At 45.6% G+C, this 27,186-nt stretch overlaps 1 protein-coding gene across 4 annotated transcripts in view; it reads right to left on the bottom strand.

Annotated features, from left to right (window-relative positions):
- The window catches only part of tmem131 (transmembrane protein 131), an 84,255-nt gene that overhangs the window by 14,575 nt on the left and 42,494 nt on the right, over positions 1-27,186 (bottom strand). For 3 of the 4 annotated variants that reach the window (XR_006083549.1, XM_042322823.1, XM_042322821.1), the window contains exons 12-26: positions 26,512-26,665; positions 25,282-25,395; positions 19,470-19,556; positions 18,787-18,939; positions 18,602-18,677; positions 17,266-17,380; positions 15,261-15,399; positions 13,474-13,583; positions 13,224-13,290; positions 12,607-12,758; positions 11,262-11,404; positions 8,731-8,917; positions 7,304-7,489; positions 2,074-2,223; positions 1,472-1,911 (exon numbers count right to left, since the gene is read on the bottom strand). Coding sequence is in view for 3 of the 4 variants with exons in the window: in XM_042322823.1 (XP_042178757.1) it covers positions 1,472-1,911; positions 2,074-2,223; positions 7,304-7,489; positions 8,731-8,917; positions 11,262-11,404; positions 12,607-12,758; positions 13,224-13,290; positions 13,474-13,583; positions 15,261-15,399; positions 17,266-17,380; positions 18,602-18,677; positions 18,787-18,939; positions 19,470-19,556; positions 25,282-25,395; positions 26,512-26,665 (2,273 nt within the window). In the remaining variant the exon portion in view is untranslated. The remainder of the gene's footprint in view (positions 1-1,471; positions 1,912-2,073; positions 2,224-7,303; positions 7,490-8,730; positions 8,918-11,261; positions 11,405-12,606; positions 12,759-13,223; positions 13,291-13,473; positions 13,584-15,260; positions 15,400-17,265; positions 17,381-18,601; positions 18,678-18,786; positions 18,940-19,469; positions 19,557-25,281; positions 25,396-26,511; positions 26,666-27,186) is intronic. The other variant, XM_042322822.1, reaches the window with a different exon arrangement.

The following is a 27,186-nucleotide window of genomic DNA, read 5'->3' as shown; positions in this document are numbered from 1 at the left end:
TTTTGCCTTTGCTTAGCCCCATTCCTTTCCTTTTTTTATCCTGAAAAACTCCCCAGTCGTTAACTATTGCAAGCATTTCCATAACATGATGCAGCCACCACTACTGTGCTTAAAAATATGGAGAGAGTGGCACTCAGTAAGTGTTGTATTTGTCCCAAACATAACACTCTGTATTCAGAACAAACAGTTAATTGGTTTAACACATTTTTGCAGTATTACTTTAATGCCTTGTTGCAAACAGATTGCCCAGCAACAGCCCCAAAACATCACTGCTCTAGAGGAGATCTGCATGAAGGAATGGGCCAAAATACCAGCAACAGTGTGTGAAAACCTTGTGAAGACTTACAGAAAACGTTTGACCTCTGTCATTGCCAACAAAGGGTATATAACAAAGTATTGAGATAAACTTTTGTTATTGACCAAATACTTTTTTTCCACCAAAATTTGCAAATAAATTCATAAAAAATCCTACAATGTGACTTTCTGGATTTTTTCCCCTCATTTTGTCTGTCATAGTTGAAGTGTACCTATGATGAAATTTACAGGCCTCTCTCATCTTTTTAAGTGGGAGAACATGCACAATTGACTAAATACCTTTTTTTCCCCACTGTATTCCACTTTGGTATTGTGTGCAGGCCAGCAACAACAACAAAAATAATCTACATTTAAAAATTCAGACTGTAACAACAAAATGTGGAAAAAGTCAAAGGGTGTGAATACTTTAAGGCACCAGGTATAGAACCAAGACACTGTGTCTATTACTCTGGTCAGCCCCATCCATCATGGGTATAGAACCAAGACACTGTGTCTATTACTCTGGTCAGCCCCATCCATCATGGGTATAGAACCAAGACACTGTGTCTATTACTCTGGTCAGCCCCATCCATCATGGGTATAGAACCAAGACACTGTGTCTATTACTCTGGTCAGCCCCATCCATCATGGGTATAGAACCAAGACACTGTGTCTATTACTCTGGTCAGCCCCATCCATCATGGGTATTGAACCAAGACACTGTGTCTATTACTCTGGTCAGCCCCATCCATCATGGGTATATAGTTAGTGTGAAATAAAATGGTACCGTTGTTCTGTGTAGAGTAATGGTACCGTTGTTCAGTGTAGAGTAATGGTATCGTTGTTCTGTGTAGAGTAATGGTAGCGTTGTTCTGTGTAGAGTAATGGTACCGTTGTTCAGTGTAGAGTAATGGTAGCGTTGTTATGTGTAGAGTAATGGTAGCGTTGTTATGTGTAGAGTAATGCTACCGTTGTTCAGTGTAGAGTAATGGTACCATTGTTCAGTGTAGAGTAATGGTAGCGTTGTTCTGTGTAGAGTAATGGTAGCGTTGTTCTGTGTAGAGTAATGCTACCGTTGTTCAGTGTAGAGTAATGGTACCATTGTTCAGTGTAGAGTAATGGTAGCGTTGTTCTGTGTAGAGTAATGGTAGCGTTGTTCAGTGTAGAGTAATGGTACCGTTGTTCAGTGTAGACAGAGAAACGTTGTGTTCCTGTAGAGGTGGTGATTCAGGTCTGTCCAGGTCGTTATCCATGGCCCCCAGGAGGCTGGCGTAGTCTGGGTCCTCTCCCCCAGAACAGTGCCTTCTGTGGGGCAGAGACGACCCTGACCCAGGGCCCCCATTCTGGAGGTCCAGGAGTCCTCCACCCTGCTGCCTCTTGGAGCTCCGCGCCTTCCTATTGGTCAGCTGACAGGAAACCGGGGCGCCATTGGCTAGCTGGGAGGAAGCGGAGGTGGAGGAGGCTTGCATAGTTGATCGATCAAAGTCCATCCTGGCTCTCTGTCCATCAAAGTCCACGGAGGCTCTGCTGTTTCGGCTCCCGACCCGGGACACCTCGCTACCAGAACCATACATCCCCCTGGTCGGGTTCTGGTGGGCGTCGCTGAAATCATTCAAGCTAATAGGACAAAGAATAGTGGGGAGGTTCCACGTTTAGAAGATGTAACAGGTCTCTCCACAAGAGGACCATTATATACCTCCATACAGGTGGGCTATCTGTGATGCAAAACACTTTAATGACAAACACATCTATCTATAACAAAGAGGAAGTCGGACTTACTTAGCATCACTTGAAATGCGTACTATTTCCCTGAGATCGAAGGGTCTTCCCGTCTCCATGGGAGAGTCCAGAGACAGATGTCTCTTAAAGGGCTCCCAGATCCCCTGGGCTTCCAGGTAGGCTATAGCAATCACCAGCAGGAACATGGAGCTTTGGAGGAGAAGAGCCAGGTTAACAGGGAGCTACAGAACAGAGAGAAGAGCCAGGTTAACAGGGAGCTACAGAACAGAGAGAAGAGCCATGTTAACAGGGAGCTACAGAACAGAGAGAAGAGCCATGTTAACAGGGAGCTACAGAACAGAGAGAAGAGCCAGGTTAACAGGGAGCTACAGAACAGAGAGAAGAGCCATGTTAACAGGGAGCTACAGAACAGAGAGAAGAGCCATGTTAACACGGTGCTACAGAACAGAGAGAAGAGCCATGTTAACAGGGAGCTACAGAACAGAGAGAAGAGCCATGTTAACACGGTGCTACAGAACAGAGAGAAGAGCCAGGTTAGGGAGCTACAGAACAGGAGAAGAGCCATGTTAACAGGGAGCTACAGACAGAGAGAAGAGCCAGGTTAACACGGTGCTACAGAACAGAGAGAAGAGCCATGTTAACAGGGAGCTACAGAACAGAGAGAAGAGCCAGGTTAACACGGTGCTACAGAACAGAGAGAAGAGCCAGGTTAACACGGTGCTACAGAACAGAGAGAAGAGCCATGTTAACAGGGAGCTACAGAACAGAGAGAAGAGCCATGTTAACAGGGAGCTACAGAACAGAGAGAAGAGCCATGTTAACAGGGAGCTACAGAACAGAGAGAAGAGCCAGGTTAACACGGTGCTACAGAACAGAGAGAAGAGCCAGGTTAACACGGTGCTACAGAACAGAGAGAAGAGCCATGTTAACAGGGAGCTACAGAACAGAGAGAAGAGTTTATTACCACATCACTTAACTTCCTGCGTAGCAACAAATATGTAGTGATTGGAGAAAAGGAGGAGACTCCACCTAAAGGGGGGTCCTGGTGGAAACATGTCTTTTCAGCTGTTTAGGTGAATAAACTTTGTTTGTCCGTTAGTTGTACTTATTTATTTAGAATCTAACAGTACTTTGTTGAAGCACCTTGGGCAGTGATTACAGCCTTGAGTCTTCTTGGGTATGACGCTACAAGCTTGGCACACCTGTATTTGGGGAGTTTCTCCCAATCTTCTCTGCAGATTCTCTCAAGCTCTGTCAGGTTGGATGGGGAGCGTCGCTGCACAGCTATTTTCAGGTCTCTCCAGAGATGTTTGATCAGATTCAAGCTAGGCCAAGGAGGATGAGCCACTATCTTGCACTTTTTGGGCCACTCAAGGACATTCAGAGACTTGTCCCGAAGCCACTCTTGCGTTATTTTGGCTGTGTGCTTAGGGTTGTTGTCCTGTTGGAAGGTAAACTTTCGCTCCAGTCTGAGGTCCTGAGAGCTCTGGAGTAGGTTTTCATCAAGGATCTCTGTACTTTGCTCCGTTCATCTTTCCCTCAAACCTGACTAGTCTCCTAGTCCCTGCCTCTGAAAAACATCCCCACAGCGTGATGCTGCCACCACCATGCTTCACCTTAGGGATGATGCCAAGTTTCCTCCAGACGTGACGCTTGGCATTCAGGGCAGAGTTCAATCTTGGTTTCATCAGACCAGAAAATCTCGTTTCTCATAATCTGAGAGAGTCCTTTAGGTGCCTTTTGGAAAACTCCAAGTGGGTTGTCATGTGCCTTTTAAAACTTCTTTGGGCTAGGGGGCAGTATTTTGACGTCCAGATGAAAAGCCCAAAGTAAACTGCCTGCTACTCAGACCCAGAAGCTAGGTTATGCATATGATTGGTAGATTTGGATAGAAAACACTCTAAACACTAAATCCATCCAGGAGGTGGGATTTTTTTTTGATGCGAGTGGTTTTCCATTGAAAGCCTATTGACTATGTAATTGGTTAGGGCCCAGATTGCAGTTCCTATGGCTTCCACTAAATGTCAACAGTCTTTAGACATGGTTTCAGGCTTGTTTTCTGAAAATAACCTTTCTGTCAGTGGACTATAGAATCATGCAGTACTGGTTTGAGCGCGTGACTGTGTGCGCGCCCTTCGTTCTTTTTCCTTTCTATTGAATATGCTATATTATTGTCCGGTTGAAAAATGATCGATTATTTAGATAATTGACAGCCTGAGTATTAATTATAAACATCATTTGACATGTTTCAACGAACTTTGCCGGTACTATTAGGATGTATTCATCTGCATGTTTTGACCGCCTTGGAGCCAGTGGATTACTGAACAAAACGCACCAACAAAACAGAGTTTTTGGGATATAAAGAGGGACTTTATCAAACAAAAGGACCATTTGTTATGTAGCTGGGACCCTTGTGATTGCAACCAGATGAAGATCTTCAAAGGTAAGTGATTTATTTTATTGCTATTTCTGACTTTCGTGACTCCTCTGCTTGGTTGGAAAATGTTTCTATGCTTTTGTGTGCGGGGCACTGTCCTCAGATAATAGCATGTTATGCTTTCGCCATAAAGCCTTTTTGAAATCTGACAAAGCGGCTGGATTAACTTCTTTGGGACTGGGGGGCAGTATTGAGTAGCTTGGATGAATAAGGTGCCCAGAGTAAACTGCCTGCTACTCAGGCCCATTTGCTAATATATGCATAGATTTGGATAGAAAACAGTCTGAAGTTTCTAAAACTGTTTGAATGATGTCTGTGAGTATAACAGAAAACATAAACATAAAAACCTGAGAAAAAATCCAACCAGGAAGTGGGAAATCTAAAGTTTGTAGTTTTTCAACTCATGCCCTATCGAAGATAGTGGGATATTGGTCATATTGCACTTCCTAAGGCTTCCACTAGACGTCAACAGTCTTTAGAACCTTGCTTGATGCGTCTACTGTGAAGTGGGGGCTCATAAAGGCTGTTTGAGCCAGGTGTCTGGCAGAGTCCCATGAGCTCGTGACGCGCGTTCATGTGAAAGATACCCCTCGTTCCATTGCTTTTCTACACACAAAGGAATTCTCCGGTTGGAACATTATTGAAGATTTATGATAAAAACATCCTAAAGATTGATTCTATACTTAGTTTGACATGTTTCTACGAACTGTAATATAACTTTTCGTCTGAACTTTCGCATGGACTTGCCGGTCCGTCGTTATTTTGGATTGTGTACTAAACGCGCAAACAATGAGGCATTTGGACATAAATGAGGGACTTTATCGAACAAATCAAACATTTATTGTGGAACTGGGATTCCTGGGAGTGCATTCTGATGAAGATCATCAAAGGTAAGTGAATATGTGTAATGCTATTTCTGACTTCTGTTGACTCCAAAACATGGCGGATATCTGTTTGGCTGTTTTATTGTCTGAGCGCTGTACTCAGATTATTGCATGGTGTGCTTTTTCCGTAAAGTATTTTTGAAATCTGACACAGCGGTTGCATTAAGGAGAAGTGTATCTAAAATTCCATGCATAACACTTGTATTTTCATCAACATTTATGATGAGTATTTATGTATATTGATGTGGCTCTCTGCACAATCACCAGATGTTTTTGGAACTACTGAGCATAACGCGCCAATGTATACTGAGATTTTTGATATAAATATGAACTTTATCAAACAAAACATACATGTATTGTGTAACATGAAGTCATATGAGTGTCATCTGATGAAGATCATCAAAGGTTAGTGATTAATTTTATCTCTATTTCTGCTTTTTGTGACTCCTCTCTTTGGCTGGAAAAATGGCTGTGTTTTTCTATGACTTGGCTCTGACCTAACAATAGTTTGTTGTGCTTTCACCATAAAGCCTATTTGAAATCGGACACTGTGGCTGGATTTACAAGAAGTTCATCTTAAAAATTGTGTAAAATACTAGTATGCTTGAGGAATTTTAATTATGAGATTTCTGTTGTTTTGAATTTGGCGCCATGCACTTTCACTGGCTGTTGTTGAGGTGGGACGCTACCGTCCCGAATATCCCAGAGAGGTTAACAGGAATTTTATATTTTAACTGATATATAACACTTGTATTTTCATGAATGTTTATTATTACTATTTATGTCGTTTAAATTTGGCGCTCTGCAATTTCACCGGATGTTGTCGGGGTGGGTCGCTAGCAGCACGCCTTGCCCAAAGAGGATTTATGAGGAGTGGCTTCCGTCTGGCCACTCTACCATTAAGGCCTGATTGGTGGAGGGCTGCAGAGATGGGTGTCCTTCTGGAAAGTTCTCCCATCTCCACAGAGGAACTCTGGAGCTCTGTCAGAGTGACCATCGGGTTCTTGGTCACCTCCCTGACCAAGGCCCTTCTCCCCCAATTGCTCAATTTGGCTGGGCAGTCACCTCTAGGGAGAGTCTTGGTGGTTCCAAACTTCTTCCATTTAAGAATAATGAAGGCCACTGTGTTCTTGGGGACCTATATTGTCCCTCGACACAATCCTGTATCGGAGCTCTACGGATAACTCGACCTCATGCCTTTCCAAATCATGTCCAATCAATTGAATTTACCACAGGTGGACTCCAATCAAGTTGTAGAAACATCCCAAGGAAGATCAATGGAAACAGGATGCACCTGAGCTCAATTTAGTGTCACATAGCAAAGGGTCTGTAAATAATTAGCGTCAGCTACGCTCCACAACCAGCATTTCAAGGCTGCAGTGCCATGCCCGCAGCTATAACCCAGATTGCAGTTCCTATGGCTTCCACTAGATGTCAACATTCTTTTGACATGGTTTCAGGCTCCCCCTCGTTAGGTTGCAACACACCTGGGGCCTCATTTATAACCATAAGGTTCTGTTTTAGTCAGCACAGGTGAAGCTACTGGCCGGACGCCGGAGGCTGAGCTCACCGGACATTTGGTGGAATCTCACAAACATTGTCTTACGACTGCAGAAAAGCAGGAAAGGACAAAATCGCCTTGTAAGCTGGATAGCAGCCCAGCTATTTAATCTTCTAGGTTAAGTTCATCTTCTGTGTGTTGAACCTCATGTTCCAGCCTAGCCTGGTTTAAGCCTCTGTGTGTTGAACCTCATGTTCCAGCCTAGCCTGGTTTAAGCCTCTGTGTGTTGAACCTCATGTTCCAGCCTAGCCTGGTTTAAGCCTCTGTGTGTTGAACCTCATGTTCCAGCCTAGCCTGGTTTAAGCCTCTGTGTGTTGAACCTCATGTTACTGTTTCTCATCATTGCCATCCTGCTACACACGCCTAGCGAGTCGTTACATAGTATACCTCATGACGAGGGAGACGATGACGTATAGCTCCAGCTCCCAGGAGGGTCTGGGGAGGGTCTCTGTGCAGGAGGCCAGCATGTGAAAAGGTAGAGAGGCGTTCAGGACAAACACAAACTCTGACCCTCCCTCCGTCACTAGCTTCAGCTCCCGGATCACTCTGGATGACGTGAAGTCCGGTGTAAACCTGGGATAGACACAGGCAGGAAAGGAGATGCAATCAGCCAATGAATAGGGGCTACCTGCTACAGACATACATACAGGTTACGTGTGTTAAAACCTGTCACAGTCTCTAAACACACAGTACACAGGCTTCTCTTGTCTTCTCGTTCCTGTGCAGGTTAACCCTAACCCTTTTTCCTGTGCAGGTTAACCCTAACCCTTTTTCCTGTGCAGGTTAACCCTAACCCTTTTTCCTGTGCAGGTTAACCCTAACCTAACCCTTTTCTTGTGCAGGTTAAATGACATTTGGTGTGATACTGCAGCACAATAAGATAGAGAATGGCTTGCTGACATCTGTGAACCACAACAAGACTCTCACAATAATTAACGTGCCTAAAATAAGGAAGTACCTGGTTACAAGGCCTCTAATCATCTTTTGACCCATTTCAGTCCCGCAGACCAGAGCGCCTCTCGGTCCCGCAGACCAGAGCGCCTCTCGGTCCCGCAGACCAGAGCGCCTCTCGGTCCCGCAGACCAGAGCGCCTCTCGGTCCCGCAGACCAGAGCGCCTCTCGGTCCCGCAGACCAGAGCGCCTCTCGGTCCCGCAGACCAGAGCGCCTCTCGGTCCCGCAGACCAGAGCGCCTCTCGGTCCCGCAGACCAGAGCGCCTCTCGGTCCCGCAGACCAGAGCGCCTCTCGGTCCCGCAGACCAGAGCGCCTCTCGGTCCCGCAGACCAGAGCGCCTCTCGGTCCCGCAGACCAGAGCGCCTCTCGGTCCCGCAGACCAGAGCGCCTCTCGGTCCCGGTCCCGCAGACTACAGCGCCTCTCGGTTCAGTAGACTACAGCGCCTCTCGGTTCAGTAGACTACAGCTCCTCTCGGTTCAGTAGACTACAGCTCCTCTCGGTTCAGTAGACTACAGCTCCTCTCGGTTCAGTAGACTACAGCTCCTCTCGGTTCAGTAGACTACAGCTCCTCTCGGTTCAGTAGACTACAGCTCCTCTCCTCAGCTATATTTCACATTACAAGACACCATCATATTAATGTGATTAATTTGCGTTAGAAGCTATTAAAGCCATTTATTTACAGGAATCCATTTCTGCACCATAGAATGACGGATAAGCCCATCCTGTCGCCACTTGGCCTCTGATGGAAACTGTAATGTGTCTTATCAGTAAGTGAATTGTGAAAGAGGACTCTATGATATGTGAGTAAACAAAACTACTAAACAGCTGCTATGATTTTACAAACAATTGGCTGAACTTACAGTATCACTAGGTCTTCAGAAGCGTTTGGTTTAAGTGTAAATTGCTGACAGTTGAGAACTTTGAATCCGTATCCTTGGCAGGGCTGGCCGTTGATCTCTGCAGAGCGGATATACAAGGGGAGTAGACCAGCGTTCTCCACCCTGAAGGTTCTTCTCAGAGTGGACTTGGGCTCTTTGGACTTGATCTCTGCAAAGGAACAGTGACGAGGGGAAAGATGTGTTAAAGAGTAATATTGGTTTAAAATGGAGATTTTATAGTGCATTGGTGAGGCAGGGCTTTGAACATGATTGAAAGCATGATTAGCAGTGGCAGCATTATCATGAAGGGATACTGTGATCATGAAGGGATATCAGTCTGCACCAACTTCAACAGGGAATCACATTTCCCTAGTTTTAGACTGGGACATAGTGACGAGGCCGTTAACTGGGTAAAGGGTAAGTCACTGGTGGTGCTGTCTTTGAGAAGTTAAAGGTAATATACAGAGTCTAGTGAGAGTCTACACGGGGCCCTGTGCGGCTTCGCACGGGGCCCTGTGCGGCTTCGCACGGGGCCCTGTGCGGCTTCGCACGGGGCCCTGTGCGGCTTCGCACGGGGCCCTGAACGGCTTCGCACGGGGCCCTGAACGGCTTCGCACGGGGCCCTGTACGGCTTCGCACGGGGGCCTGTACGGGGGGCCCTGTACGGCCGCACGGGGCCCTGAACGGCTTCGCACGGGGCCCTGTACGGCTTCGCACGGGGCCCTGTACGGCTTCGCACGGGGCCCTGAACGGCTTCGCACGGGGCCCTGAACGGCTTCGCACGGGGCCCTGAACGGCTTCGCACGGGGCCCTGAACGGCTTCGCACGGGGCCCTGTACGGCTTCGCACGGGGCCCTGTACGGCTTCGCACGGGGCCCTGTACGGCTTCACAAATTGTAAGAAAAGGTATAAAACATATTCTAAATTAATAACAAATCCAAAACAAAGAGCTCTTGATTGTGTATGTCTTCACACCCCCAGAGTTAATACGTGGGGGTCTTCACACCCCCAGAGTTAATACGTGGGGGTCTTCACACCCCCAGAGTTAATACGTGGGGGTCTTCACACCCCCAGAGTTAATACGTGGGGGTCTTCACACCCCCAGAGTTAATACGTGGGGGTCTTCACACCCCCAGAGTTAATAACGTGGGGGTCTTCACACCCCAGAGTTAATACGTGGGGGTCTTCACACCCCAGAGTTAATACGTGGGGGTCTTCACACCCCCAGAGTTAATACGTGGGGGTCTTCACACCCCCAGAGTTAATACGTGGGGTCTTCACACCCCAGAGTTAATACGTGGGGGTCTTCACACCCCCAGAGTTAATACGTGGGGGTCTTCACACCCCCAGAGTTAATACGTGGGGGTCTTCACACCCCCAGAGTTAATACGTGGGGGTCTTCACACCCCCAGAGTTAATACGTGGGGGTCTTCACACCCCCAGAGTTAATACGTGGGGGTCTTCACACCCCCAGAGTTAATACGTGGGGGTCTTCACACCCCCAGAGTTAATACGTGGGGGTCTTCACACCCCCAGAGTTAATACGTGGGGGTCTTCAGAGTTAATACGTGGGGGTCTTCACACCCCCAGAGTTAATACGTGGGGGTCTTCACACCCCCAGAGTTAATACGTGGGGGTCTTCACACCCCCAGAGTTAATACGTGGGGGTCTTCACACCCCCAGAGTTAATACGTGGGGGTCTTCACACCCCCAGAGTTAATACGTGGGGGTCTTCACACCCCCAGAGTTAATTTGAAAAAGACTCTACCAACTCTGCACAACTCTTAAGGTAAAAACATGTCCATTGTTTTTGTCAAAATTGCTAAAGTTCAGTAAATGCGGTTGGGAATCATTGATGGACTGTAATATCCAAAACTTCATAGATTTTTCAAGCAGATTTAAAGTGTACCCCTCGGGATCACTTTAACAGCTATTGGAAAGCCTATTCTGGTGAGTATTTGACATTACAATGTGTGTAATTGTCCCAATGAAAAATAAAACTATCCCAGGATTAGGTATTCAGAAGACCGAGGCCGGGTTTCCTCTATTTCTGTTACTTGGGCTTTGCTCCTTTCATATTTCTTTTGATCCTGATAAACTCACCAGTCCCTGCCGGTGATAAGAATACCCATAACATGATGCTGCCACCACGATACTTGAATAAAGATATCAACTAATAGCAGGAACCTTCTCAGACACAGAGAACTAATACTATATAGTCGTTGTTGGTGTGGGGACTTTGATTTCTTTGGAGTTAAAAAAGTTAACTACAAATAAGAAGTAAAAAACTATATTTATTGAATATTATATGAATTCTATAAATAAATAAAAACATGCAATTTGGGTGCAATCAATTAGCTTAATTTCTCAGAGATCAAATTATAATTCAACAAAACAATGCAGCAGGAATGTTAATCTGATTTTAAGTACAGAAAGTATTTCCACCCAATCTGAACGGTGGGTGTCATGGCCCCTGAAAGACATGGAACGACCCACTGGGCCCTGTAACTCACTCTCTGTGCAGTCCTTCAGCAACGCCTCCGTCATTTGGAAGCGAAGGGAGCTGTCTGGTCCAGGGACTTTCCCAGCTACCTGCAGGCTCCCCGTGGTTCCCTGGCCACGAACCACGATCACATCTATCACAGTCAGGTTGTTCCTGCAATACAAGACAACACAGTGGGTCAGCTTATTCCTAAAATACAACTAGGAACAACACACTCAGAGTACAACACACTCAGAGTACAACACACTCAGAGTACAGCTAGCTACTGTGCCATGGCTCTAAGACAGCCAAACTAGTCTTCACATCAAAAAGACATACAACACACTCAGGGGGGTCACTCTGAATATGACACAGTGTAGGGATGGGGGGGGTAATACTCTGAATATGGCACAGTGTAGGGATGGGGGGTAATACTCTGAATATGACACAGTGTAGGGATGGGGGGGGTAATACTCTGAATATGACACAGTGTAGGGATGGGGGGGGTAATACTCTGAATATGACACAGTGTAGGGATGGGGGGGTAATACTCTGAATATGGCACAGTGTAGGGATGGGGGGGGTAATACTCTGAATATGACACAGTGTAGGGATGGGGGGTAATACTCTGAATATGACACAGTGTAGGGATGGGGGGTAATACTCTGAATATGACACAGTGTAGGGATGGGGGGGTAATACTCTGAATATGACACAGTGTAGGGATGGGGGGGGTAATACTCTGAATATGACACAGTGTAGGGATGGGGGGTAATACTCTGAATATGACACAGTGTAGGGCTGGGGGTAATACTCTGAATATGACACAGTGTAGGGCTGGGGGTAATACTCTGAATATGACACAGTGTAGGGATGGGGAGGGTAATACTCTGAATATGACACAGTGTAGGGATGGGGGGTAATACTCAATATGACACAGTGTAGGGGTGGGGGGTAATACTCTGAATATGACACAGTGTAGGGGTGGGGGGGTAATACTCTGAATATGACACAGTGTAGGGGTGGGGGTAATACTCTGAATATGACACAGTGTAGGGATGGGGGGTAATACTCAATATGACACAGTGTAGGGGTGGGGGGTAATACTCTGAATATGACACAGTGTAGGGATGGGGGTAATACTCTGAATATGACACAGTGTAGGGGTGGGGGGTAATACTCTGAATATGACACAGTGTAGGGATGGGGGTAATACTCTGAATATGACACAGTGTAGGGGTGGGGGGTAATACTCTGAATATGACACAGTGTAGGGGTGGGGGGTAATACTCTGAATATGTCACAGTGTAGGGATAGGGGGTAATACTCTGAATATGACACAGTGTAGGGGGTAATACTCAACACCACTGACCCACCTGACTATGAGCAGGGAGGAGACAGAGTGGTTGCTGGAAGGAGTGAACCTCAGGCTGAAGGACTTGACCTCTCCAGGCTGCAGGAGCACGTTGTAGACAAACGGTCTGGTCGAGCCCTCCACAAACCCTGAGCTTCCCTTCATTACAGACGACTGGGAGAGGACAGAGACACACAGAGCAGTCAGAGAGGACAGAGACACACAGACCAGTCAGAGAGGACAGAGACACACAGACCAGTCAGAGAGGACAGAGACACACAGAGAGGACAGAGACACACAGAGAGTACAGAGAGGCACAGATAGGACAGAGAGAGACAGAGAGACACAGAGAGGACAGAGAGACACAGAGAGGACAGAGAGGACAGACACACACAGACACACACAGAGAGGACAGAGACACACAGAGACACACACAGAGAGGACAGAGACACACAGAGACACAGAGACACACAAACTAAGGCATAGCAGTAAGACGCCAAACAAACTGCAACCAAAAATTCTAACAATTCTTCAACAAATGACTTGTAATTGGCTATGAATGTTGTTTCAGCTAGGTAACACTGGTAGTATTGTACAACAGGGTCACAGAGAACTCAAGTACTATTCTGCACTACTTACTAGGTTTCTGGTGACCTGAAATTCCAGTGATTTTGTGTCGATGTTGGACAACTTTCCCAGTGGGAAGCTGGAAAGAGATAAGAGTCAGTGAGGGTCCTCCTTTATTTCCAACCTAAAATGTGTCGAGTACACAGCGACAGAAAGGCCTTAGGTTGTGAGAGGTGGTTGCTCAGATAGCTGATATCTAATTAATGTACTGTATCAGAGCCACACGGTGTGCACCACCGGGCAGCTAGGTGCCACTACATACCGGTCGCCGAGTTTCCCAGCAAACACGTAGGGGTTCGGGTAGAGAGCCAGAGGAAGGATCTGGACATACACTGGGACATCTGCTGGGTTCTCTAGAACAACCTCCGTCTCCTGTAAGACACACAAGGATAAGAGCGAGAGAGTCAGTGAAATGTGTGTGTGTGTGTGTGTGTGTAGTGCATTCGGAAAGTATTCAGACCCCTTGAATTTTTTCACATTTTGTTACGTTACAGCCTTATTCTAAAATGGATTACTCTACCCACAATACACCATAATGACAAAGCAAAAACAGGTTTTTATACATTTTTACAAATGTATTAAAAATAACACTGAAATATTACATAAATATTGTTGAAGCACTTTTGGCAGCGATTACAGCCATGAGTCTTCTTGGGTATGACGCTACAAGCTTGGCACACCTGTATTTGGGGAGTTTCTCACATTCTTCTCTGCAGAGCTCAAGCTCTGTCAGGTTGGATAGGGAGCGTTGCTGCACAGCTATTTTCAGGTCTCCAGAGATGTTAGATCGGGTTCAAGTCCGGGCTCTGGCTGGGCCACTCAAGGACATTCAGAGACTTGTCCCAAAGCCACTCCTGTGTTGTCTCGCCAATGTGCTTAGGGTCGTTGTAAGATTGGAAGGTTAACCTTCACCCCAGTCTGAGCTACTGAGCGCTCTGGTGCAGGGTTTCATCAAGGATCTCTCTGTACTTTGCTCCATTCATCTTTCCCTCGATCCTGACTAGTGTCCCAGTCCCTGCAGCTGAAAAACATCCCCACAGCATGATTCTGCCACCACCATGCTTCACCATAGGGATGGTGCCAGGTTTCCTCCAGACGTGATGCTTGGCATTCAGACCAACGAGTTCAATCTTAGTTTCATCAGACCAGAGAATCTTGTTTATCATGGTCTGAGTGTCTTTAGGTGCCTTTTGGCAAACTCCAAGCGGGCTGTCGTGTGCCTTTTACTGAGGAGTGGCTTCAGTCTGGCCACTCTACCATAAAGACCTGATTGGTGGAGTGCTGCAGAGATGGTTGTCCTTCTGGAAGGTTCTCCCATCTCCACAGAGGAACTCTGATAGAGTGACCATTGGTTTCTTGGACACCTCCCTGACCAAGACTCTTCTCCCCCGATTGGCCGAGCGGCCAGCTCTAGGAAGAGTCTTGGTGGTTCCAAACGTCTTCCATTTAAGAATGATGGAGACCACTGCGTTCTTGGGGACCTTCAATGCTGCAGAAATGTTTTGGTAACCTTCCCCAGATCTGTGCCTCGACACAACCCTGTCTCGGAGCTCTACGGACAATTCCTTCGACCTCATGGCTTGGTTTTTGCTCTGACAACTGTGGGACCTTATATAGTCAGGTGTGTGTCTTTCCAAATCATGTCTAATCAATTGAATTTACCACAGGTGGACTCTAATCAAGTTGTAGAAACATCTCAAGGATGATCAATGGAAACAGGATGCACCTGAGCTCAATTTAGAGTCTCATAGCAAATGGACTGAATACTTACATAAATAAGGTGACTTTTTTTTATTTTAAATATATATATTTTTAAATGTCATTATGGGATATTGTGCGTAGATTGATGAGATTTTTTATTTATTTAATCCATTATAGAATAAGGCTGTAACGTAAATGTTTTTGGGAAAAAGACTGACTACTTTCTGAAAGTATGTTTATATAGTGTATGTTTATATAGTGTATGTTTATATAGTGTATGTTTATATAGTGTATGTTTATATAGTGTATGTTTATATAGTGTATGTTTATATAGTGTACTGTACTCACAGAGGAGCTATTGGCATTGGTGAGGGGAAACGTGATTTGTTGTGAGGCGTTAACCAGCGACGGCCAGGTCTGTTGAGCTGTTATTGTTGCCTGGACCGTCTCCTGAAGATCTGTGCTGACTTCAAACACCACCTCAACTCTTTATACAAAGACAATATCAGGATACTCAGGAATACTGTCTGCTAACTGCACCAACACAGCACTGTCACATATGATCAAGAGATGACAAGAGTTATGTACATCCTATATAGACCCTATAGACTGGAGAGACCTACAGTATGGGCACCCTGTTCCCTATAGACTGGAGAGACCTACAGTATGGGCACCCTGTTCCCTATAGACTGGAGAGACCTATGGGCACCCTGTTCCCTATAGACTGAGGAGACCTATGGGCACCCTGTTCCCTATAGACTGGAGAGACCTACAATATGGGCACCCTGTTCCCTATAGACTGGAGAGACCTACAGTATGGGCACCCTGTTCCCTATAGACTGAAGAGACCTACAGTAAGGGCATCCTGTTCCCTATAGACTGAAGAGACCTACAGTATGGGCACCCTGTTCCCTATAGACTGAAGAGACCTACAGTATGGGCATCCTGTTCCCTATAGACTGACTGGAGAGACCTACAGTATGGGCATCCAGTTCCCTATAGACTGAAGAGACCTACAGTATGGGCATCCTGTTCCCTATAGACTAGACTGGAGAGACCTAGAGTATGGGCATCCAGTTCCCTATAGACTGGAGAGACCTACAGTATGGGCACCCTGTTCCCTATAGACTGAAAACACCTACAGTATGGGCATCCTGTTCCCTATAGACTGGACTGGAGAGACCTACAGTATGGGCACCCTGTTCCCTATAGACTGGACTGAGACCTACAGTATGGGGACCCTGTTCCCTATAGACTGAAGAGACCTATGGGCACCCTGTTCCCTATAGACTGGAGAGACCTACAGTATGGGGACCCTGTTCCCTATAGACTAGACTGGAGAGACCTACAGTATGGGCACCCTGTTCCCTATAGACTGAAGAGACCTACAGTATGGGCATCCTGTTCCCTATAGACTAGACTGGAGAGACCTACAGTATGGGCACCCTATTCCCTATAGAGTGGTGAGACCTACAGTATGGGCACCCTATTCCCTATAGAGTGGTGAGACCTACAGTATGGGCACCCTATTCCCTATAGAGTGGTGAGACCTACAGTATGGGCATCCTGTTCCCTATAGACTAGACTGAAGAGACCTACAGTATGGGCATCCTGTTCCCTATAGACTAGACTGGTGAGACCTACAGTATGGGCACCCTGTTCCCTATAGACTGGAGAGACGTACAGAATGGGCACCCTGTTCCCTATAGACTGGAGAGACCTACAGTATGGGGACCCTGTTCCCTATAGACTGGAGAGACCTATGGGCACCCTGTTCCCTATAGACTGGAGAGACCTACAGTATGGGCACCCTGTTCCCTATAGACTGGAGAGACCTACAGTATGGGCACCCTGTTCCCTATAGAGTGGAGCCCAGGTGACAAGTGCTGCACTATATAGGGCCCAGGTGACAAGTACTGCACTATATAGGGCCCAGGTGACAAGTACTGCACTATATAGGGCCTAGGTTACAAGTACTGCACTATATAGGGCCCCGGTGACAAGTACTGCACTATATAGGGCCCAGGTGACAAGTACTGCACTATATAGGGCCCAGGTGACAAGTACTGACTGGAGGGCCTAGGTGACAAGTACTGCACTATAGGGCCTGGTGACAAGTGCTGCACTATATGGGCCCTGTTGACAAGTGCTGCACTATAGGGCCTAGGTGACAAGTACTGCACTATAGACCTGGTGACAAGTACTGCACTATATAGGGCCTAGGTGACAAGTACTGCACTATATAGGGCCCTGGTGACAAGTGCTGCACTATATAGGGCCTAGGTGACAAGTGCTGCACTATATAGGGAACAGGGTGCTATTCAGGCCTCAGCCAGAGAGATGTCAGACTCACTGATGTCCCGAGCGATCTTTCAGCTCTGTCCAGCGTCGGAGAAGTTTCTGGTGGAGGTCAATGTCAGCATCCCAGATGTCCTCCTGTAAGACCAGGCCGTGGGGACGAGCCTCAGCTTTAAACACAACACTATATTAACATACTGTATATCAGCTGGAAGACACTATATTAACGTAGACTGTTGGTCAATAGCCCAATATTCATGTAGCTGATGGTCATTCACATTATTATGGTTTACATCTGAAGGTTAGACGGTCATTCACATTATTATAGTTTACATCTGAAGGTTAGACGGTCATTCACATTATTATGGTTTACATCTGAAGGTTAGACGGTCATTCACATTATTATAGTTTACATCTGAAGGTTAGACGGTCATTCACATTATTATGGTTTACATCTGAAGGTTAGACGGTCATTCACATTATTATAGTTTACATCTGAAGGTTAGACGGTCATTCACATTATTATAGTTTACATCTGAAGGTTGACGGTCATTCACATTATTATAGTTTACATCTGAAGGTTAGACAAGTCATTCACATTATTATAGTTTACATCTGAAGGTTAGACGGTCATTCACATTATTATAGCTTACATCTGAAGGTTAGACGGTCATTCACATTATTATAGTTTACATCTGAAGGTTAGACAAGTCATTCACATTATTATAGTTTACATCTGAAGGTTAGGCGGTCATTCACATTATTATGGTTTACATCTGAAGGTTAGACGGTCATTCAGCATTATGTTTACATCTGAAGGTTTCTGGTCATTCACATTATTATGGTTTACATCTGAAGGTTAGTCCTCATTCACATTAGGTTTACATCTGAAGGTTAGACGGTCATTCACATTATTATGGTTTACATCTGAAGGTTAGACTATATTCACATTATTATGGTTTACATCTGAAGGTTAAGACACATTATTATGGTTTACATCTGAAGGTTAGACGGTCATTCACATTATTATGGTTTACATCTGAAGGTTAGACGGTCATTCACATTATTATGGTTTACATCTGAAGGTTAGACGGTCATTCACATTATTATGGTTTACATCTGAAGGTTAGACGGTCATTCACATTATTATAGTTTACATCTGAAGGTTAGACGGTCATTCACATTATTATAGTTTACATCTGAAGGTTAGACGGTCATTCACATTATTATAGTTTACATCTGAAGGTTAGACGGTCATTCACATTATTATAGTTTACAGCTGAAGTTGAGAGTCAAGGTTAGATGTTTTTAAGTAGCAGGTTGTGTGAGGATTTAACATTTTCTGTGAAAAAAACTAACAAATTACATCATGAGACGTCCAAGTTACTCACATTTCAGAACAAACGGCAACCCCACATAACAGTGGTCGACACACTGCAAACCGGCATCAAAATAAATATTAGCAACCTGCAAAAACAGGGAAATAAAGTGGTGCCATTAAGCTCTGTGCTGCATAAATGTTGACGTTCAGAACGATGTTGTTGAACTAAAGCCTCCAGCGGGAACCTGTGTCTACCTTGGACTTGCGTCTAGGTTCCAGTCCATTCTTGTTACTACGTAGTCTTTTGTAATAGAACCGAATGTCTTCTGTCAGGGAACGGATGTGTCGGAGTCTCGCTCTCTGGGTGAAGGAACTCTGGATGGTGAAACTCTGGTGAACTATCTTCCCCTGGGGGGCAGAGAGGAGAGGACAAACACAGGCACCAACAGGCACACAGACACGTCAGGGCAGGGCGACACGGCAAGCTACCATACCATAACACTGTTTGAACACCTAACGTGTCATTTCAAGACAGTGAAGAGTTACATTGTAAGAATGTTGTGTTGCTTTGTTGGAATGTCAGCAATCTGATCTTGTGCCTGTTGTTACTCAATAAGGCACGAGGGGGTGTGGTATATGGCCAATATACCACGGCTAAGGGCTGTTCTTAAGTAAGATGCTGGTTTAACAGAGGGCTAGAGGTAGGATGCTGGTTTAACAGAGGGCTAGAGGTAGGATGCTGGTTTAAGAGGGTTTGAAGTAGGATGCTGGTTTAACAGAGGGCTAGAGGTAGGATGCTGGTTTAACAGAGGGCTAGAGGTAGGATGCTGGTTTAAGAGGGTTTGAAGTAGGATGCTGGTTTAACAGAGGGCTAGAGGTAGGATGATGATTTAACAGAGGGCTAGAGGTAGGATGCTGGTTTAACAAAAGTTACTCACAGGAAAGGATGGAGGTAGGATGATGTGTTCAGGATAGCTGTTTAGCTTCCCCACTGCTATCGCAGCCTTCACTGGGATTGTTAATATCTGAAAAACACAGAAGAAAAACCTCTTAAGACTGGTCCTAGATCTGTTTGTGCTGTAGCCATGTTCTCTGGTCATGTGGCATAACACATCACCCCAGGAGTTATCAAGAGGGCACAAACAGATCTCAGATCAGGCAACAACAAAACATCACTCATCATGATGGCACATAGTAACAGTACATGCTGTTTTAAAGGACGTATTGCACAACCAGTGGACAGTAAAGAGTATGAGTTGACTCACACCCCAAAACAGCTGGAGAGGTGATGACTAAGAAGTAGGCAATGTGGGCTGAAACGTTAGTGTTTAACCATTCAGTTATTGTTGACTATATTTTATTGGGCGTGTGGTGATTTGTATCTTTGTATTTTTTTACAACCAGTAGCCTGAGTCAACACCTCTTAGTCAGTGGTTTAACAACCAGTAGCCTGAGTCAACTCCTCTTAGTCAGTGGTTTAACAACCAGTAGCCTGAGTCAACTCCTCTTAGTCAGTGGTTTAACAACCAGTAGCCTGAGTCAACTCCTCTTAGTCAGTGGTTTAACAACCAGTAGCCTGAATCAACTCCTCTTAGTCAGTGGTTTAACAACCAGTAGCCTGAGTCAACTCCTCTTAGTCAGTGGTTTAACAACCAGTAGCCTGAGTCAACTCCTCTTAGTCAGTGGTTTAACAACCAGTAGCCTGAGTCAACTCCTCTTAGTCAGTGGTTTAACAACCAGTAGCCTGAGTCAACTCCTCTTAGTCAGTGGTTTAACAACCAGTAGCCTGAGTCAACTCCTCTTAGTCAGTGGTTTAACAACCAGTAGCCTGAGTCAACACCTCTTAGTCAGTGGTTTAACAACCAGTAGCCTGAGTCAACACCTCTTAGTCAGTGGTTTAACAACCAGTAGCCTGAGTCAACACCTCTTAGTCAGTGGTTTAACAACCAGTAGCCTGAGTCAACACCTCTTAGTCAGTGGTTTAACAACCAGTAGCCTGAGTCAACACCTCTTAGTCAGTGGTTTAACAACCAGTAGCCTGAGTCAACTCCTCTTAGTCAGTGGTTTAACAACCAGTAGCCTGAGTCAACTCCTCTTAGTCAGTGGTTTAACAACCAGTAGCCTGAGTCAACTCCTCTTAGTCAGTGGTTTAACAACCAGTAGCCTGAGTCAACTCCTCTTAGTTGGTGGTTTAACAACCAGTAGCCTGAGTCAACTCCTCTTAGTCAGTGGTTTAACAACCAGTAGCCTGAGTCAACACCTCTTAGTCAGTGGTTTAACAACCAGTAGCCTGAGTCAACTCCTCTTAGTCAGTGGTTTAACAACCAGTAGCCTGAGTCAACACCTCTTAGTCAGTGGTTTAACAACCAGTAGCCTGAGTCAACTCCTCTTAGTCAGTGGTTTAACAACCAGTAGCCTGAGTCAACTCCTCTTAGTTGGTGGTTTAACAACCAGTAGCCTGAGTCAACTCCTCTTAGTTGGTGGTTTAACAACCAGTAGCCTGAGTCAACTCCTCTTAGTCAGTGGTTTAACAACCAGTAGCCTGAGTCAACTCCTCTTAGTCAGTGGTTTAACAACCAGTAGCCTGAGTCAACACCTCTTAGTCAGTGGTTTAACAACCAGTAGCCTGAGTCAACTCCTCTTAGTCAGTGGTTTAACAACCAGTAGCCTGAGTCAACACCTCTTAGTCGGTGGTTTAACAACCAGTAGCCTGAGTCAACTCCTCTTAGTCAGTGGTTTAACAACCAGTAGCCTGAGTCAACACCTCTTAGTCGGTGGTTTTGTGTTAGTTAAATAAAAGGTCAAATTTTAAAAATACCGGTTTCATCTGAGGATTAAATGCTGACAGCTGAGCCATGCAGGTTGCAAAATAAATGGGAAGTTTGATGGTTTATGAACTGGTACAAAAACTATACTTGATTCAACACCTAGTATTTAAATTATTAGATCAAATTCTTGCCACCAACAGAATGCTATATATACACAGTGGGGCAAAAAAGTATTTAGTCAGCCACCAATTGTGCAAGTTCTCCCACTTATTTTCCACTATAATTTGCAAATAAATTCATTACAAATCCTACAATGTGATTTTCTGGAATTTTTTTTCTCATTTTGTCTGTCATAGTTGAAGTGTACCTATGATGAAAATTACAGGCCTCTCTCATAATTTTAAGTGGGAGAACTTGCACAATTGGTGGCTGACTAAATACTTTTTTGCCCCACTGTATGTCATATATATTCTGGTATTGCCCCTGTATGTCATATATATTCTGTATGTCATATATATTCTGGTATTGCCCCTGTATGTCATATATATTCTGGTATTGCCCCTGTATGTCATATATATTCTGTATGTCATATATATTCTGGTATTGCCTCTGTATGTCATATATATTCTGGTATTGCCCCTCTGTATGTCATATATATTCTGGTATTGCCCCTCTGTATGTCATATATATTCTGGTATTGCCCCTCTGTATGTCATATATATTCTGGTATTGCCCCTCTGTATGTCATATATATTCTGGTATTGCCCCTCTGTATGTCATATATATTCTGGTATTGCCCCTGTATGTCATATATATTCTGGTATTGCCCCTCCTTGTTTCTGGTCACAGCTTCAGGAATGGTAAAACAAAACAAAAACACAACACGCACTGAAAATTACCCTTAGAAATAGCCGTGCTGTGCGATCTGGAAAGACATAGTCAATAAATAATACTGGTAGGAAAGGTTTTCATCTTTGGCTCACAATCTGTGGATAATATACCATTAGAAAGGTTCAATAATTATTCTCCTCTCAGACAGCGCAGTTCTTACTTTCGTCACTAGCAGGGGGATTCAGACGATTTCTGGGGGACTGTACTCCCGAAGATGTTGACTGTTTTTGTGCATGCCAGTTAGCTAGTAGTTCTCAGCTGTTAACAGCCAATGGCTAGCAGTCCTCAGCTGTTAACAGCCAATGGCTAGCAGTCCTCAGCTGTTAACAACCAATGGCTAGCAGTCCTCAGCTGTTAACAGCCAATGGCTAGCAGTCCTCAGCTGTTAACAGCCAATGGCTAGCAGTCCTCAGCTGTTAACAACCAATGGCTAGCAGTCCTCAGCTGTTAACAACCAATGGCTAGCAGTCCTCAGCTGTTAACAGCCAATGGCTAGCAGTCCTCAGCTGTTAACAGCCAATGGCTAGCAGTTCCCAGCTGTTAACAGCCAATGGCTAGCAGTTCTCAGCTGTTAACAGCCAATGGCTAGCAGTTCTCAGCTGTTAACAGCCAATGGCTAGCAGTTCTCATCGGTGTCATGACTGTCCTGCTCGGCTCAGGTTACCAATGACCACCAGAGGAGAAGGGATCTCAAGGGCTAGGAAGATGTGGGGGTTTTATGACCCCTCACGCCCCTGGTAAATCTTAGGCCACAGACAAATTATTTTGTCCTGTTACTATGGAGAACCAGCCTCATAACATTAACATGAAATAAAGGGACTTTGGAACAATGGTTTCCGTCAGCCACAATGGTGGTCATGACGATAGATGGACTAATGAAAATGTATGTCATTTGATGGTCATGACGATAGATGGAATATGAAAATGTATGTCATTTTTGTTCTGTTATTAAAGGTTAATAGATGACGTTATTACAAAAATATTGTAACGTCAACAGTTGACCTAGTATATGTTAGATGTTTATACATTGTACGTTGTATGGAAAATGTCCAAATCAAAGAGAATGTTTTGGTAAAGATGAAATGTGAAGTTAGTTGTCTAAAATTAACTAGGTACGCCCAGAGAATTGCCCTAAAGGCGGTTACGCCCACTTCTGACCCGAGGGTAGAAAACCTGTGAGTGAAGAATTAACAGATCAGACTAAGTGACCCGAGCTGCAGCCAAGGTCTAAAAAAGTCAACGAACCCAAAACTCAACCCAAGGTTGAAGACAAAGAAATATTTTTCTACCCAAGCTACGGAAGAGTAGCTGTGTCTAAGTGGGTGAATTCAAGCCGGACCACCTATCCTCCACTCTCCATCAAATCGTGGTTACTACACTGTTTCATTCCTACGCTGTGAGCTCTGAGCTACAGAGCTGTCTGTCCTCAGAAGACCCCTTCCAGAGCAAGGGCGAGGAATCAGACCACTAAGCCAAAAGGACACTGACATCGTGAGGACAACCAGAGAGTTGCGCCGGAGAAGTGCGTCATTGAGAAGCCTAAAGGACCCACGCGGAGCTTCCCATCTGAGACCTCCCACACGTAACTGCATCATTATATTCTGACCCATAAGAGAGGCAGTTTGGGGCTAGGGTTAAAATAAGCATAGCTGACAAATTCACCCAAATGTATAATTTTTCTCTCGTGTACTTTCTCTTTTAAATCCCCATTGTGGGTAACACGTGCCATAGTGTGTTGGCCCGTTATACTGAGTTCTAATCAATAGTCTAGAATGTGTTTTTGGTCTATGTGTATCTTTTATCATCATTTTAGCTTTCTAGTAAATAAATACTCAACTAAGATTGGTGTGGAACTCATTGGTGAGACCCGGGTCCGAACTCATTGGTGAGACCCGGGTCCGAACTCATTGGTGAGACCCGGGTCCGAACTCATTGGTGAGACCCGGGTCCGAACTCATTGGTGAGACCCGGGTCCGAACTCATTGGTGAGACCCGGGTCCGAACTCATTGGTGAGACCCGGGTCCGAACTCATTGGTGAGACCCGGGTCCGAACTCATTGGTGAGACCCGGGTCCGTGCAGATTCCCAGATTATGCGAGTCCGAACTCAGAGACCCGAGACTGTAGAGGAAACTGATTAATTAGACGACTCATTGTTGTAAAAGACCCGGGTCGATATTCTGATATTCTTTGAGTTAATTTGAGGTGGGGCCATAATGAGACATGAGGGGGGCCATAATGAGACATGAGGGGGGTGGGGCCATAATGAGACAGGAGGGGAGGCCATAATGGAGAGCCATAATGAGACAGGAGGAGGGGCCATAATGGAGGCATAATGAGACATGAGGGGGGGGGGCCATAATGAGACATGAGGTGGTGGGCCATAATGAGACATGAGGTGGTGGGCCATAATGAGACATGAGGGGGGCATAATGAGACATGAGGGGGGGGCATAATGAGACATGAGGGGGGCATAGTGAGACATGAGGGGGGGGGCATAGTGAGACATGAAGGTGGGGGGCATAATGAGGCTTGGGAGGGGTTGAGTTCAGGGAACGTGACAGTACTGATAAGGGGAGAAACCGTTGAAGGCTCATATCACTTAGTTCCCTGCTTAGCAAGAATGAGGCAATGTTTAGAGATAAGGAGGAGACTCCACCCAGGGGAAGCCATGTCAGTGTCTGAGTTACAGCTTTGTCAACCCTTTGGGAACAATTCAACTTGGTTAAGCTTCTCTAGTGTCCGTGAGTTATTTAATCTGAAAATTGGTTATAACTCCAGTTCTGTTTGTTCAATTAAGATTCTAACAACGGCAGTGTTTTACATAGACTATAGACTGAGGACGGGGGGACGGGGGGCGGGGGGGGACAGGGGGGACAGGTAGGACTTTAAAAATGGCAGAGTATTTTACTAAAAAATGATGACCGGTCAAAATGAGTTCTTTAGCGGTTCTAGTGTTACAACGGACCGGCAGCTATTTGGACGGTTTACAGTTAACATGTGGATCTCAAGACAGAATACAGCCCATAAAATCCCCTCTTGGGGGTTAGTGTGTGTGTGTGTGTGTGTGTGTGTGTGTGTGTGTGTCTAACCTCTATGGGGTTGTTGTTGAACACTAGGAACACGATGCTGCTGAAGACTGTTGAACTGCAGAGCCCAAAGTCCAAGAGGAGCTCCTCCTTTAGCCTGGGGGACAGGACCATGGGCTGGAGAGGACAGGGGACAAATTGACATGGGCTGGACAGGACACAGGACAACTTACATGGGCTGGACAGGACACAGGACAACTTACATGGGCTGGACAGGACAGAGGACAAATTGACACGGGCTGGACAGGACAGAGGACAAATTGACACAGGCTGGACAGAACAGAGGACAAATTGACACAGGCTGGACAGAACAGAGGACAAATTGACACGGGCTGGACAGAACAGAGGACAAATTGACACGGGCTGGACAGAACAGAGGACAAATTGACACGGGCTGGACAGAACAGAGGACAAATTGACACGGGCTGGACAGAACAGAGGACAAATTGACACGGGCTGGACAGAACAGAGGACAAATTGACATGGGCTGGACAGAACAGAGGACAAATTGACACGGGCTGGACAGAACAGAGGACAAATTGACATGGGCTGGACAGAACAGAGGACAAATTGACATGGGCTGGACAGAACAGAGGACAAATTACATGGGCTGGACAGGACAGAGGACAGTACCATGGGCTGGACAGGACAGAGGACAAATTACATGGGCTGGACTGAACAGAGGACAATTACATGGGCTGGACAGGACAGAGGACAAATTGACATGGGCTGGAATGAATGAGAATGAATGAGACTCCATGGACACAGGGAACTTGATCCTAGATCAGCACTGCTACTCAGAGACAGTACATACAGCCCCTGATCCTATGCTACTCAGAGACAGTACATACAGCCCCTGATCCTAAATCAGCACTGCTGCTCAGAGACAGTACATACAGCCCCTGATCCTAAATCAGCACTGCTGCTCAGAGACAGTACATACAGCCCCTGATCCTATGCTACTCAGAGACAGTACATACAGCCCCTGATCCTAGATCAGCACTGCTGCTCAGAGACAGTACATACAGCCCCTGATCCTATGCTACTCAGAGACAGTACATACAGCCCCTGATCCTATGCTACTCAGACAGTACATACAGCCCCTGATCCTAGGCTACTCAGAGACAGTACATACAGCCCCTGATCCTATGCTACTCAGAGACAGTACATACAGCCCCTGATCCTAAATCAGCACTGCTGCTCAGAGACAGTACATACAGCCCCTGAACTCACGCTGAACATGGTCTTGGCCTCATCTGGCAGGGTGACGTTGTGTATGCGGACAGCAAAGTTGAAGGCGTTGGTAAGGAAGATGGATCTGTTCAAGGGGTCTACTGGACTGTCTCTGATGTGGAACAACGTGGCCGTGTGGTCAAAGCCCAGGTAGCTAGAAGGGGCAGGAGAGAGGGGAGACCGGTAGATGTTAAATCACATCAAACCTGATGGGACTAACATACAGGGCCAGTTTAGTCTGACTCAGTACAAGCCTAGTCCTGGACTATTTAACTAGAAAGCATCTCCATTGAATGTCCAGGACGAGACATAATCTGCGTCCACAGTGTATTTAAACTGGCCTCTACAAGAACATAATTGAACTATGACCTAACCAAGTCAGTGCTGAGTCATGAATGAACCAACACACGTGTATCCTACCATCTAAACACATCAGGAATGAACCAACACACGTGTATCCTACCATCTAAACACATCAGGAATGAACCAACACACGTGTATCCTACCATCTAAACACATCAGGAATGAACCAACACACGTGTATCCTACCATCTAAACACATCAGGAATGAACCAACACATCTAAACACATCAGGAATGAACCAACACACATGTATCCTACCATCTAAACACATCAGGAATGAACCAACACACGTGTATCCTACCATCTAAACAC

This window comes from Oncorhynchus tshawytscha, linkage group LG06 (genome assembly GCF_018296145.1).
Source record: "Oncorhynchus tshawytscha isolate Ot180627B linkage group LG06, Otsh_v2.0, whole genome shotgun sequence".
Classification (NCBI taxonomy): Eukaryota; Metazoa; Chordata; class Actinopteri; order Salmoniformes; family Salmonidae; genus Oncorhynchus; species Oncorhynchus tshawytscha.
The sequence above is the reverse complement of the archived record's forward strand: the minus strand, read 5'-3'. Positions and strand labels throughout refer to the sequence as shown.